Source organism: Pieris rapae, chromosome 18, assembly GCF_905147795.1.
Source record: "Pieris rapae chromosome 18, ilPieRapa1.1, whole genome shotgun sequence".
In the NCBI taxonomy this organism is placed as follows: domain Eukaryota; kingdom Metazoa; phylum Arthropoda; class Insecta; order Lepidoptera; family Pieridae; genus Pieris; species Pieris rapae.
Window position 1 is genome coordinate 1,651,519 of NC_059526.1, and position 14,780 is coordinate 1,666,298.

The window sequence follows — 14,780 nt, forward strand, 5'->3', positions numbered from 1 at the left end:
GACTGTATTGTACTTGTCTAACGAATTGTATTGTGTGAGAGTGAATACAAATAATTATTTGGGTAAGGGTCTTCAATACGCCCAATAGTAGAAGGTGCTGTTCTTAGAACGACCTAAATAGATGCTTCCTGAGGCTTAAGTACAATTACTCTACCTTACCCAGGTAGAGTAATTGTAGATAAACGGGAATAACTTTGATAGCACGTTTCAGAGTATGACGTCATAGCAGTAATTGAGGCCAATTGTAGGTGTCGCTTTGTTCTTTTAAAATTGTTAATGTTAACTGTAATCTAAAAGTCTTTTGCAGAAGCTAGTACTTAAACTGCTAAAGCCTATACTTAATTCAATATTATGTAAGAGCGACCTTGAATTGAGAGCCCAGATATTTGGAATTCGGCCAAACTTCAACAAGAACCTGACCTGGCATTTTCAGTGGGACTTTGAATTGTGCATCCCCTATCCCTCTTTAATCTATTATCACATCTAGGCTACAAACTTCTGTACCTGTTTTGTGATATTTTATAGGCAAGTAGTCTGCACCTGATACGGTCGATTTTTAGGTCCAAAGGTTTCGTTTTTCCGATTGTTTTAAGACTTAAACTATAATGAAAAATTTGACTATAGATAGATATATCTGTTTTTTTCTTGGGATAATGCGTTATCTTCTGTGTGGAGGGTTATGTAGAACTCGCTTCTGTACATCAGATTCAGTACAACCTTTCTCAATTAGCAATCATGCGGAGTAAGACACGGTAATAGCATGCGGCATGCGAACCAGGTCATGTCTGTCATAGATGTCCATGCCATGTGTTGAGGTGCATCGGTAGGTGTCAATATAAAAACCAATCAAACTCAGGGTTTTTTTTATAAATCAGGTGAGCCTCCTACCCGTTTGCCCCGTGTTATGTAAAAAAAATGTCGATATTTAAATTCACTTTATCCAGCGCAACGATTCATCGATGTGCTTTGTAGAGAGAGTGAAGTTCGAGTTGAAATATATACGACTCGACTTACAAAATCACTTTCTTTCTTTCTTTATTTTCTTTATTGTATAAATAATCTTAAATTGTAGAAGTTGGTATGGTGGAAACATAAACTGGACACAGTTATTCATAATGTACTTTCAAATTCAAAGCATATTTCGCTTGGTCATAAATATTAACAACCTAGATGTGTGTGCTTCGATTTGATTCCATGGACAGTTTTCAATCTGTTAAGGCCATTAAACACGCGAAATGTCATGTTTTAAGCCAGTTTCACTCGCATATTTTATTTTTACTTTGTATAAATAAGATAGTATTAATCTTTTACGGGATTTACAAAAAGAATAGTAGGTATTCTTTATTTATTAATTAAATGAAAAGGAGGACAACGATATTTTCGAGGCACAACACTGTGAGAAAAAAATTGATAAGGCAAGCGCAAGAAGTGAAAAAGTACATAAGACATATAGGCACAACGAATGGATCAAAACAAAGCAATTAAAGAATATTTAAATGAATTATGATAATTTTAGATCAGTTACTACGAAAGTTAGGGATACGATGTGGACAGAAAATTTTGCACAGTAGAGATGCAAAGACAGTTGTGCTAATAGTAACATAGAGATTCTCTATATATGTGATGTATCATACATATATGTGATACATTTAGTATATGTGAGTCGCTCAGACACGATTAAAATATAGTAAATTGTAGATTTTGACTGGTTTTTGTTTATAAGTCAGGAGGCAATGATCAGGTGCTTTGGATAAAGTGATAACCGCCACCCATGGACAGCTGCAACGCCGGGGGAGTGTGTTGCCGGCCTTTCAGGGCTATTTCAGTACGATATTTACCTGATGGCCCCTTAATCGTATCGGTTCGGTACTGTTCGAACTGACTGCTTCACAAAGAGGTAGTGGTCGGCAGAACTATTTTCCAGGTCGCTGCCATGGCGGTTTCCTTACTTCGCGCTTAACCACTGGAGCAATAAGCCATCTTAAATTGAGTGAAACATCCTTAAGGACATTGCGTATATATTGTTATTGATGTCATGTTCTATTCGTAGGGAACCCTGGCTGTGCACCAATGGATTTTTGTCTATGTGTACATTTCACACTTGGTCATACGGATGGAAATCATTGAGAGGAAACCGATCTGAGGCTGAGAACAAAACGGCTAACGCGCTTTTTTTTTTGTCCGATTATTGTATCAGTCCGTGAAACTTCTCATTAACTTCCGTAAGAAAAATAAAGAACCTTAAAAACGATTTAAAAATAACTAGCGTGACTTTGTATGTTCAAATTTTATTATTAATTAAAAACTTTTATAAAATATACTTGTTATATATATCTACTTTATTCAAAGATATTATATACGTTTCAATTACAGACTGATAAGTATTTTGTATAAATATATATTGTCAACACGAAAAGTCGCGACGAATTCATTAAAAGTCCTACATTATATAACCATTTTAAAAACAAAAGCAAGTTCATTTACATTATTGAAAACCGACAAAATCATCACCGCCACTGCATGTGTACGTTTTTTTTTATATTTAAGATATAACATATTTTTAAGTTAATGTGCTAATCATCAGGACAATATTGTAACTAATACAAGCATACGTTTGTCTTGAATAAATGATTATAAAACATGAAAATAGCTTTCAAAGCCACGTTGCCAGCTAATTACATTCAACATAACGTCCGCGACTTAAGATATCTTCGTATAACACGAGGAAGCTGTACAAACTGTCGTCAATATAAAACTGTGACGTAATTTTATGTTTTAAATACATGAGCCTTATCACTTCGTGTATTGCACGCGGTTTTTAATTAAACATAATAATCGTAAAAGTGAGGGAAACGTTTAATATACTCACCAATCTGTTTCCGGTTACACAATCCGTACTTTGTACATTTGAATGTGGAACACTATTTTCCAGCAGGTATCTGGCGTGTGACTGTACGCCAAGCATATGACAGACTGACCGCAACCATTTTGCGCAGGCGAAGTAGAGCCAGCAGTGGATCGATACGATAACGTTTGAAGGCTGCGCCCTCATGTTGGGTGACATTGTAAAAACGGGGTAATATTTAGAAACGAGGTCACCGATTCGTATATCCCGCGCTTCCGGTGTTGCCAGATACGGTTTGTATAGTCTGGATAATGGGATAGACGGGAATGCTGTTACGCCATCGACAAGGACCAGAGCTTGGGATAAAGAAGTATCTTATGTTAGGCGTGAAGGTTTCGAGGTTACGTTTTCATAGGTTCAGTAAGTCGTAAGTTAATCAACTTAGTAGTTCAGTTGGTCATGCCCCAGTTGAATGCGATTAGGTTTTAATCCCGGGGATATATTTATAAAGAGACGGTAGAATGTGTTTTCTTTGAATCATGGATATTTAGGATTTATTTGATGCATGGCATTGATATTTTTAGGCGTGTATTTCAGGAATAAATTGTCATCTAAGTTTTTAAATAAACTGATGGGGATCCTTGTTATGTAATGTCTTAGATAATTTTATATAATGAATAGTAAAGACACTAAAATTATCCCAAAGGGTTTAAATAAGTTAATAAGCGAATTTTTTAATGAAGCAGGAAAGCAGAAGGTTCTCCTACCACCGCCCATGGACACTGACAACATTGCCAGAAATGCTCTTTTCTTGAACGCCAATGTTTTTTTAGTATTTTAGTACTATTTAAACCTAATAGTGTAATTTATTTATATAGCAATTGTAAAAGTTTCCTGCAATGAAAAATTGTATTTTATATTTATTGTACCGGTGTATAAGTGTACCGAGCGTTGGTAAGCGTTTATAAATAAATAAATGGACCTTCTTATAAAAAAAAGTCAATATAACAGATAAACTTTAATCATCATCAACGTCAGTAGACAGATATCTGACTTCCTGGTCGTTCTGCGCGCGGCCTCGTAACCGCGCGATTGCGATGCGTCCACGCGCCGAACGCCCCGTGTATAATAGCCATACGCCACCACCAGCACACAGTATTACACCTAATACTAAGACGATTATCCACGCGCTTCCAGATTTAGCAGCTGTAACAACATGTAATTGTACAATTATAAAAATAAGTAAAAAAAATATTTTAAATGACGTAAATATAACTTTTCGAAACAGAATCATTTTAATATCTTATTCACAGTAAACAAAATATGAACGAATGAAACCAAATACATATAGTCCTTATCGCGACAAATAATTTTTTTTAGTTGATAATTTAGCTTAGTAATCAGAGATAGACGAATTTAGATAGAGTTTCTTACTGACTGATGTAGCTCATATATAGAGCACAGTAGGAGTCTGAAAGTCTATAGGCGCATTTCACCTTGAGGATTACGAGCGATCTTCTTCAGACTAAACGAGCTTTTAAATAATAGGCGAGTAGGTGATCAGCCTCCTGTGCCTGACAAACGCCTTCGACACTCCATTTCCTCACGATGTTTTCCTTCAGCGCTCGTGCACTTAGGTTCAGAGAAAGTCAATTAGTGCACTTCCCGGAGATCGAACTTACGACTTCAGTAATGAGAGTCGCACGCTAAAACCTTCTAGGCCAATACTTCTATCTACAAGCTCTTCACTTAAAAATACTCTGGAATAAATTTGGAATATCAAACAAAAATCTGACTTACTTTCTTTTCTATGAAGCGTTTTTATTTCAATACGTTGTTCCTTCTTCGCCTTTTCCACTAATTCATGATATGTATCATGGTTTTCTATAGTTCTGGATATACCATGAGAAGTTGGAGTTGTAGTAAACACTTTAGTGGTTTTTTTAGTAGTTACAGTGGTTGGTTTAGTAGTTTTAGTGGTTATAGTCCGAGTCGTTTTCGGTGGAGGTTTGGTGGTTATTTTTCGTGTTGTCAGTTTCGGGGTTGTCGGTTTAGTTCCCTTTGTAGTTGGTTTGGGAGTTGTAGTCGTAGTAGTTGTAGTAGATGTAGTGGAGGTTGTAGAAGTGGTTGTAGAAGTAGTTGTCGATGTCGAGGTAGTTTTTGGCGTTGTTTGTATAAGTTTTTGCGTTTGTGGTGCTTCTTCTGTATTTGCTGATACTTCGTCCAACATCGTTGAATCTGTGAAAATAAGGTTTTAGAAATAACCTAATAAACAAAGTTTAAAATAATATGTCTAAAATAAAATAAATCTTACCAGGCGCAAAAATGCAGGCATCGAAGAAGTCAGGACAGCAGTTATGATCGGAAAAGCAAGCGACGGAACAGCCACATCGCATGTAAGGAGATTCCGCCGTTGGGTCGTACACCGAGCATCTACCAGCACACGTGTCAGCTGAAATACGGGAATATTAACTAATTTATTTGACAAATAGATAATTAAAACAAATTTAAAAGGCAGAATTTCCACTGCCAGCATTAAAGGTAAACAGGGACCAAATTTGCTTTAGTTATTTGCGTTAGTCCCAGCTGTTTAGGATACTTACGTATATCTAGAGGAGGACTGGGTGTAATAGCAGACATGGCTGCTTTAGTGCAATTCTCCCCTTGAAGTATCGAGACGTCATCAATGGCGATGTCACTTGTGTAACTTGAACCCCGGATGCCTTCTATTATAATCTATGGATACAGAATGAACTTAGTTAAACCGGAAGTTCTATGACCAATTTCCGTTGTGTTAATAAAAATAATTTCGTATTAAAAAATTATACGAACTAAGTATCTTCTTTATGGACATAATTAATATTTATTCTATAACGGATTAATACATTAAAAAAAATAAGTTATACCCTGTTACTGATATTTAAATATTATTGAAAATTTTACTCTAAAAGAATAATTAAAAAAAAATTATTTAATAAAAAAATTTTGTTACATATTATGTTAGGTATATTATGTTTTTAAAAATTTAATATTTTTTAAATTATTACGATGTATTTTGATTTATATGTACGTCGTAAATATAAATATAGTATTTAAAAATGTAAAATAAAATATTTTTTAATTGAATTATATTTTTTATTGAAAAAAATTAAATTTAAATTATTAATAAAATAAATATGAAATGATCCCTTACTTGAAAGTTTTCCGAGACATCAGTGAGATTTGTTACCGATTGAAACCAGAAGTTACCAAGATTACCCCATTGCTCAAATAGAATATATTTATCTCGGTTCTCTGGTTGACGCATAGTAGTTATGTCAACACTGTCTGGCTTCTGGTAAACTCTTAATCCACCACACGTTCTGGAATTTATGAATGTTAAAGTCGCACTTCGGGCAATTAGGGATATTTAGTTAATAAGTACGCACAATCGCTGTATAGCGAGGCGAATAGCTACGAAACGTATTTATTCAATTCATTCAGAAACTTAGAGATATGTGTCCCTACCCTATATCGAAACTTTAACATTTTGACGCATGGGAGCCTGTCTAGTTTCGTAATAAACTATTTTTACCACGAAAATATCAAGAGACAATGTTTTGGTTATTTTATTTAATTAATGCACATTTTTCCTTGGATATATCATAGACAAATCAAGAAAGTATAAGAATTGTATATGTGGTGACTATATATACATAAATAGTATATACTCTTATACATATATGAAATGAAATCAATTCAAAAATCATTTATTCATGTAGGTAACATACAGTTATGATTGTCAAAAAAAGAAATATACATTGAATGCTTCTAATACTCGTAGATATAGTATATACTATATAATATATATCACACAGTGAAGACGGGCTTCTTTTGCCGCCATTCTGTTTAAGAGTATAATAGACACCATAGCTCAATATATATATACGTATATACATACCCAATGGCAAATTCTAAACATAAAACAATTATCATAACCAGCTCACAAACCTTACATCTTAATAATATTATTGATAGTAAGAATAAGAAAAAGATACTTACTTTCCAAACATGTGGTACCAAAACGAAAAGCAACCGTCCTTTGCATATGAAGTATCGAAAATCGGTGATATGAAGCGCGCTGTGTCATTTTCTAATCTTGATGTACTTTCTATATACATATAATATCCTGAAAAAGATTTTATACTATTTCAGTTAGGTAGGAAGCGGTCACTGTTTGTTGATTGGAACAGTATCAAGGTGATAACAATACATTTGAAATGGCTTATAAGTCATGTAAAATACATTTTGTGTAACACACTGTAATTAAAATATTTATCTAAAAACAGTGAGCTTTAATTGTTTCGTTTTGTATGTGTTTAAGAAGCTACTTAAAATGTCGTAGTAATAATAACACTAATTATATCACAATAACCTTCTTAGGAAAAGACCTACATTTTATTTACAATAAACATAATTAAAAGCTATAATTTACAGTTTATCCCAATTTTATTTAGGCAGCTAACAGAATACTACTAATCCAAATTTCAAATAAGGACAGGAAAATATCATCTATTTGTTATGGAGGGGAAACGGGGCTACGACACTCAATGTCGAATTTCCAAAGAAAAGTGGAATCTGTACAACGGATGTTTTGCTTACCTGTTTTGCCTTTTCCCAAAGTGTGGTCGTACGAAGGGCCTGTATACACAAATGTGCTTGGTGTGTTACCACTGAGGCGTCTCCAGTCAAAATCGTGGAGTTCATCCTGCCTCCATCCACAGAGGTCTGGATTCTCAAAGTCACAGCTAAGTTTGGGACCCTCTAAGGTATCTGTAGCTTAGAGAAAAAAAGGTTTTATATAGATTATATTTAATTTATATTTTATTTACTATTATACTATTTATATTTACCAATTATCTTTTATTTGTTAAGTCTTAATAATAACACATACTTTGACTGGAAAACGTTTTTTATTATATCATTATTCTATCTGTACAGTAATTCTATAGAACAATACATTATTACCCACACCGATTATCCTACATAAAAATCATATACATATTAATATCCTTAAAACTAATACCTAACAATATAGCAAGTAACTCTTGTCAACTCAGCCCGTGTTAAAAAAATAGGTCTACCTCAATAAAAGTTTGGTTTATTATTTGTATTGCTCGCGTGAGTTGCGCTTCGCTAACCAAGTCGGAATGTGCGCGCGGTACATCCAAAAGTTTAGACTTCCGCCTCAGGTTATCATTCGGTACCCGGAGACGCAATCCCTCTATTATATCCAGATTTTGAACCAGACCCGTAAGTATCTTAAATAAATCCACTAACAAAGCTAGCTCTTTTCTGAGGCGTAGCTGGTCATAACCCACCAAACCCAGAATAAACAGGGTCGGGTACATAAACGGATACAAGGGATACACTCCATACAGCCTCTTGTAGAGTAAAGTCAATTTATTTTGTACTCGTTCTAACATGAGACTATGACAGTCTCATATGGGCTAACATAAAATAACTAAACAATTCATAAAATTAACAATAGATAGAGTCTATTACCAACACACGTCGGAGCAGAGGCATTCCATCTGGTCCCATCGCAGTAGATGACCTGGGAGCCCATGAGCTGAAAGCCTGGCATACAGAAGTACGTGATCCATGCATCTTCGAATTGGCTCATTCTAACTCCATTCTTGATTGAAGGTACCGTACAACCGGGCCCTGGTGATTAAATGATACAAAATCCCTCAGTCTCACAATGACATTAAAAACTGTGGCTTTTAAAATAAATGAAAATGCGACATTGATATGTATCAAGTTTGCGGATTTTTTTTAACATTACTGTAAGAAATAACAAAAATAATTAGTTACTGCCTCATAGTTTTAAATGTACTTAATTTAACACAAATTTGGGGTATAAAACCAGGTAATTGTAACAAATGTTAGCGTGATTTTTTTATGTTAAAGGGAGACTTGAATCAAAAATTAATTTAAGAATCGAATCATCGAATACAATCATCGTTGTTTCCGATGATTGTAAAAGTAGGATGGTAGCATTTTATATGTCATTAATTATCCTTTTCTGTGTTTCTTCCAGGTCTGTGTCTACATATCTGTTCCTGTTTCGGGACCTTTTTTTCTAATAGGCAAGTTCAGATAGGCCTTTTGAGCCAGACGCATGCTGACAACTTTTTGGACCTAGGGTGCGGTTTCCTTACGATGTTTTCCTTCACCGAGCGAGTGTTAATATAACATTGGTTCAGTATTAAAACCTCCCAGTAGGGATGAAACTCACTCAGATGTAAGTCACACGCCGAAACCACAGGTCGATAGAAATCAAACTTCTACAATTACTGAAATTACGATGTATGAGTTAAGTACACACGCAAAATATACTCACGAACACAAACGGGAAATGGCACATCCCATTCTCCATCACGACAATAGGTATACACGTTGCCAACAAGTTGATACTTCGTTTGACAATCAAACTTGGCAATCTTGGCCCTCTGCTTGAGGCGAACTCGGCCGTGCTTCAGTCGCGGCATCACACACGATATCGTTAGGGAAGATGAGGCTGAAAAACAGAGCTAATAGTATAATGTCGGTTTTAGATTGTTGGGTTTCTTTCTGGAACCTGATTCGCTGTTTTGTTGATGATTTTTTTTCTGCTTTAAGTACTGAAAATATCTGGTAATTTAATTGTGTGGTTCTCATTGGTGTGGTTTAATTTTGTAAAATAATCAGTAGATTTAATAATATGTTTAAGTCGTAAACTTAATAAATAAATAAAATAATATCTTATTTGTTAAACCGAAATCCTAGTCTTTTCTCCCTTCCTGTAAAATAGTTTTTACACTGTAATAAAAGGCGACAGCACTTTAGTTAGACCGATGAAATTATATTGATTTATTTCTATACAGAAGTTCCGACACCACATGTTTAAGATAAATTTAATGATTGTCCCATCGGAAATTTAACTACTGGTTAGTAGTTACAATAGGTTTATTGTAACGTCATTTTCCTAGCTGTTTCATCAAATGGTTGAACATGTTTCAGGCCGCTAGTTAAACGGCGTCGTTTAGGTTAAAAGGCTAGGCCATTAATTGAACGGCTTATTAAGCTTAATATGCCAGCAGCCCTTATTTTTCAATTAGTCACACGTTCACATTATCCCAGATTTAAGTTATAAATCTTCCAATAGAGCGGATTTATATTTTATGTTATATAACAAGTACTTCCCGCCTACATCATTCTATATTATTTGTCTACTATTGACAAAACTGTTCATAAAAACTCAACCTAAGTATTTTTATTTTTAACTGAAGCTTAAAATTAAAAATATATAAAAATATTTCATGAAATAACTCAATATCAGAATTGCATTCTGAAACACGTATTGTTGCATTTGTGCAAGAGCGAACAATTTGTATTCGCTCGAAATATTTGAACTTATTTAGCTTTTAAACGAGAGTCATTTGAAGTTTAAATAGGACTAGTGATAACTAATAGTGACTAAAAGCAATTGTTTTTATTTTTTGACCAATAAACTGCTGCGGTCTCTGGCAGATTGACCGGCGCCGTGGAACACTCTGCTCCTCAGCATAGTGCTGATTGACAGTGCGCATTTTTTGTATTGCTTTTACTTTGTATGATTCTGTATGTGTGTTTGTTAATAATAAATGTAATGTCTGTCTATATTTAATAAATAATAATTCAAGCCCGTTTAATTTCAAATCATTACAAAAGTAGAATTTACAGATAAGATTTATTATATATTTTTTTCATGTTATTCTAATATCCTAACTTCCTTTAGTGTTCATGATATTAACCCCTTCACGGGTAAAGGCGTACTGCTTTAGCAATATCTCAGTCCAAAGCTTTCTTTCTCCATTAGCTTCCTGCTAACGCTTCTATTTTTCGATCTACCTTTGGGGCTCCCGATGCTCCTTACCCTTCATATTTACCATTTCGTTATCTTTAAGCTCCACCTTTTATCTGTGCATCTTTTTATTGCCCCATTCTGTTTTAGGGCATAATGTGAGGCATTAATCACTTTTGTTTTTTATCTTATTTTTTTTTGTTTTTTTTTTATATTTATGTTGTATGTCCACGTGTAGCAGCCGTAGATAAGATAGATTAAGGGCCTGTTTCACAATGTATGGATAAAGTGCCAAATAGCTATGCAACACATAAATTATTCGAAAGATAAAAGTTTTGAATACGATACTTCGCATTTCATGACGTATAGCGCTATCTGACAGTCGTGAAACGCAAAAATACTGTTTATCCTACCAATAAGTAACAAATAGCTTATTTGGAATTTATCTAGACATTGTGAAACAGGCCCTTAATAAATGCTTGAAAGCTTGTATTTTTTTTCGTTTTTTTTTAGCTTGTACTGCTTTGACATTACTAAAACGTATAATGTATTAGCCGTTCTTCGTAGCTTAATCTTATTTTCCAAGAATTTTCTCGTGAACTAATTAATCTTGTGTTCGGGCACAGTGCCACAATGTCTCGTTTTACCCATTATTAACAAGGACAAAATGTAAGACAATTATTTTATTTATTTCTAAGTAAAAGAGAACATTTCGTAGATGATTCTAGGTTAATAAAATTATAACAATTATAACATTATAATTATTTTTGATAGCATGCGAAGAAAAAGACTTCTTTGAGACCAGTACTTTAAATTAATTCAATGGGCGTCTCTCTGAGAATATAAATTAATTATTTACTATTTCTTACTATACAGTTAGTGATTATCTAGTTGATAAAAGGGCCTGGGACTAGTGCTGGACAGGCTACTTCTAATTAATTTGCTATATTTGATTTTAAATAAATATTATTTGATGATTTGCTTTTTTAAAAGAGTACCGAGAGTTCTTACGCCGGCTTTTTCTTTCGGCCATGCTGTCTTCTTTGCCGATGAGTAGGGATGCCTACAGGTTGAAAATTAATGACGTGGAATAAATGATACCTTGATAATCTGAAGTGAACAAAAAGTAGCAATGGGTTGTGATTTTAAACAAGCTTTCCATAGGGTTGTAGACCCACTGGGTTATTATTGTACTACTAATTAATCAGCTAAAGTCATCGTAACGTATATATGAAATTTGCAATTCAGAGGTCGATAGGGTACACCTACGCTTGAGAATCGGAAACAGACATGTGTGTGCATCCGGCTGATAAGTGTATATTTATTACGAATATTACGATTTATTTTGAGATTGACACAAATGTCGAATGTGATTTTTGTAAGTCGTTTATTTTACGGAAATTTTTTGTCACGTTTTTGTTCCCTGACAGAGTTATAATGAAGAGAATTAATATATTATATTAGCTGCCCTCGCGAACGTTTCTCCTTAATGCCTAGCATACCTTTTTAGTACTTACATACCAACACGGACAATTTTGCTAACTACCCTAGAGATTGTTCGGCTTTCTAAAATGAATGTCTCTTTAGGTTTTGTGTTCTTTCTATGAACCTCAGATTTCATGTCATAAGCTTTAAACCTTTAATTGTTATTCAATTGTTTACTAACAAATTTTTTCCCAATCTCCATTGACATAATTTAAAATTGCTTAAATGTTACTATTTTTCGAGTTATTAACAAAAAACGAAATATCATTTTTTCATCTATTATTTTGTTATACAATTGCAATTTTAAACCTGCACCAAAATCCTTCAAAAAAACATTTTTCTAGAGATGATTTTTGAATTGAACGAGCCATCGCTCATATTTTTAGGACCTTTATCTCTATTTTTCACGTTTTTAAACTCGTTGACTAGAGTACTAATACTTGAACAGCCCTATGTGTAATTTAAAAAAAATAATAATAAAAAAATAATAAGAATCTGTGGCAATGGTTTGGTCCCCCATCAAGTCTTTGTTCAGAATCGCACCGTCCATAAATAAAGTAGCCATGAATTCTTAATTCCACAACTAAGTGTTATTTTAGGCTGATTTACGCGCACCTATATAGAACCAGCCACGGATGTATAACTGATCCAAATCGACTAAGGGTTTCCTTCAAGAAAAGAGCGTACCAATTCTTGCAACGCACTTGGGAGCTCGCTGGTATTGTGAGTGTCTATGGGCGGCATCACTTAAGGTAATCCTCCTGCCACCTGCTATAGCACTATAAAAATTCAACAACATATTCAAAATAGGATGCGCATTATAATTCGCATTTTGCTCACACAAATATACTCGACGCAAAGCTCTGCGCTTAAGTTAACAATACCATATGCGCGGAATTAATGGATGCGAGAATACTCCTCCACTGCCATTTAGATTGATTAATCGTTTATTTGCTAAGATAATTGTACAATATAGATAGATTAATTATATATAATCCACACAATTTAGAATTTGTGTCAAATTTATGATATAGATACTCGTCCACACTATAAAGGCACCTTGCCTTTAAAATTTAATCATCTTCCCCTTGAAATAATTACACGTTTAATGAAATAACATTAATTTCTTTAATACTCGCCCATGGGACACCCAAAAAGGGTCCATGGAAAGCCATATTAGTGCGTGCGTTTCCGGCCTTATGTAGTATGAGTAATTAAACAGTTGAAATCATACCTCTCGAGAACTATCAATATCATTTAGGAACAACCCAGTGCCATCACTTTGTCTTAGCTTTGATTGAAGTTTATTCTGGACACTACAGAGGCGTTAATTGAGTCTTAAGTTAGAGTTAGAGTAATACAAAGTAATAAAAAATAGGGAGGGAGATGGAATATAGCCATTATACCCCTGGACATGGATGGACATCATGATCATCATTTTTCTGATGTCTAAAATTTGATGCCATTTGGGTTATACTTATACATACATACGATCGAGCTAGTAGCTGACTAGCTTGACTTGCCATGGATTTTTCTGCTTGACAGTGCTTTATTCATGGTGTTTTTTTGAGAAGGTACAAACATGGCAAAATTTGTTGATGAAGCCAGGTTGATGATGACGATGTTAATTTATGCCTAATGGGATAGTAAAAGGACTTTAGTCCATACACCTTATCGCTTATGTCATACTTCAGATGAAAAATATTTGACAGTTTTCAACTTCAGTCAACTGTCGTTCTCACCATTTCTATACGATAATTTCTTGTCTAATTGTAAATTTAAAAAAAATACTTACCATCAAGGAATTCCAGAATTAACAAAATAAATACACTATGAATAAACATTTTAAGTAGGTTAACTTAACAATATAAAAATTAAACCCCTTAAATTAAGTTACTACATTGGGACTAGAATGTGTACTGAGGTTCAAATATTTTAAATAAACTAAATGTATTGCAGGCATTAGTTTTAATGAATAGAGTGGTTAATAAACAGATGTGTCAATTTACATAAAACTTCATTAACAAATCTTTGATCACTGTTAACGTTTTTTGAATATTCTAAAAAAAATGAAAGATAGTTAAATGCTTATCAATAAAATATTTATCGCTTAAAAAATATTAATTGATTGTGTTTAAACATATTTAAATGAAAACATACAATACTTATAAACTTTAAACTTAAACTTAAAAAGTGAAAATTGGAATCCCCAAAGCTGATATCTTTGGTGGAGCCCTCGATGTTAATTTGCTGTATTATGAAATTCGTTTAAATTGTAATTTGTCCAGTGGCACATCTATGATTTACTCTTTGCCATAAACGGAATACGCCATTCATTATCAAAGGAAGCGGACTTTCCACCGATAGCCATGAATACTATCAACCACTGTTTTGTAAAAACAGATTAACAATAGGTATCTTATCATTCAACCCCTGCTGATTCATAATCTTCACAAATTGTGACTCAGAAATGTTTGAGAGATTTTATAAATCATTCTACTGCGTTAGAAAAACTAATTTTGTATAATCTATGGGGTATATATACGTTTTTAGATATCATATTATATTTATTTTTACTTAGTA

General features: G+C 33.8%; 2 protein-coding genes across 16 annotated transcripts in view; both read right to left on the reverse strand.

Moving 5' to 3' along the window:
• LOC110999691 (calcium-dependent secretion activator) overlaps positions 1 to 2,991 on the reverse strand; it is a 43,424-nt gene extending 40,433 nt beyond the window's left edge. For 11 of the 14 annotated variants that reach the window (XM_045632106.1, XM_045632107.1, XM_045632104.1 and 8 more), the window contains exon 1: positions 2,870 to 2,990. The gene's annotated coding sequence lies outside the window, so the exon portion shown is untranslated. Of the gene's footprint in view, positions 1 to 2,869 lie in introns of all 14 variants that reach the window. The other 3 variants (XM_045632116.1, XM_045632115.1, XM_045632114.1) reach the window with 1 other exon arrangement.
• Positions 2,992 to 3,850: 859 nt separating this feature from the next.
• On the reverse strand, positions 3,851 to 14,128 carry LOC110999742 (MAM and LDL-receptor class A domain-containing protein 1). 2 transcript variants are annotated; one of them, XM_022268957.2, is made up of 10 exons: positions 13,993 to 14,128; positions 9,231 to 9,407; positions 8,390 to 8,551; positions 7,487 to 7,657; positions 6,887 to 7,013; positions 6,039 to 6,207; positions 5,449 to 5,581; positions 5,160 to 5,297; positions 4,646 to 5,083; positions 3,851 to 4,051 (listed from the first exon to the last, which is right to left on the reverse strand). In XM_022268957.2, exons 1-10 carry the CDS (start codon positions 14,039 to 14,041, stop codon positions 3,864 to 3,866), a joined length of 1,752 nt encoding a protein of 583 aa, XP_022124649.2. In that variant the 5' UTR covers positions 14,042 to 14,128; the 3' UTR covers positions 3,851 to 3,863. The 2 variants fall into 2 exon arrangements, with proteins under 2 accessions (XP_022124649.2, XP_022124648.2); XM_022268956.2 differs by having other exon boundaries at positions 7,487 to 7,663.
• Between the last annotated feature and the right edge of the window lie 652 nt (positions 14,129 to 14,780).

What these genes read in the sequence shown, in the direction of transcription:
- LOC110999742 (XM_022268956.2), bottom strand. Translation starts at nt 14,041, where the DNA reads ATGTTTATTCATAGTGTATTTATTTTGTTAATTCTGGAATTCCTTGAT. An exon ending in CTCTGCTCCGACGTGTGTTG is followed by an intron (nt 7,664 to 8,389) that starts GTAATAGACTCT and finishes TTTTTCTCTAAG; the next exon opens with CTACAGATACCTTAGAGGGT. An exon ending in CAGTCCTCCTCTAGATATAC is followed by an intron (nt 5,298 to 5,448) that starts GTAAGTATCCTA and finishes CCCGTATTTCAG; the next exon opens with CTGACACGTGTGCTGGTAGA.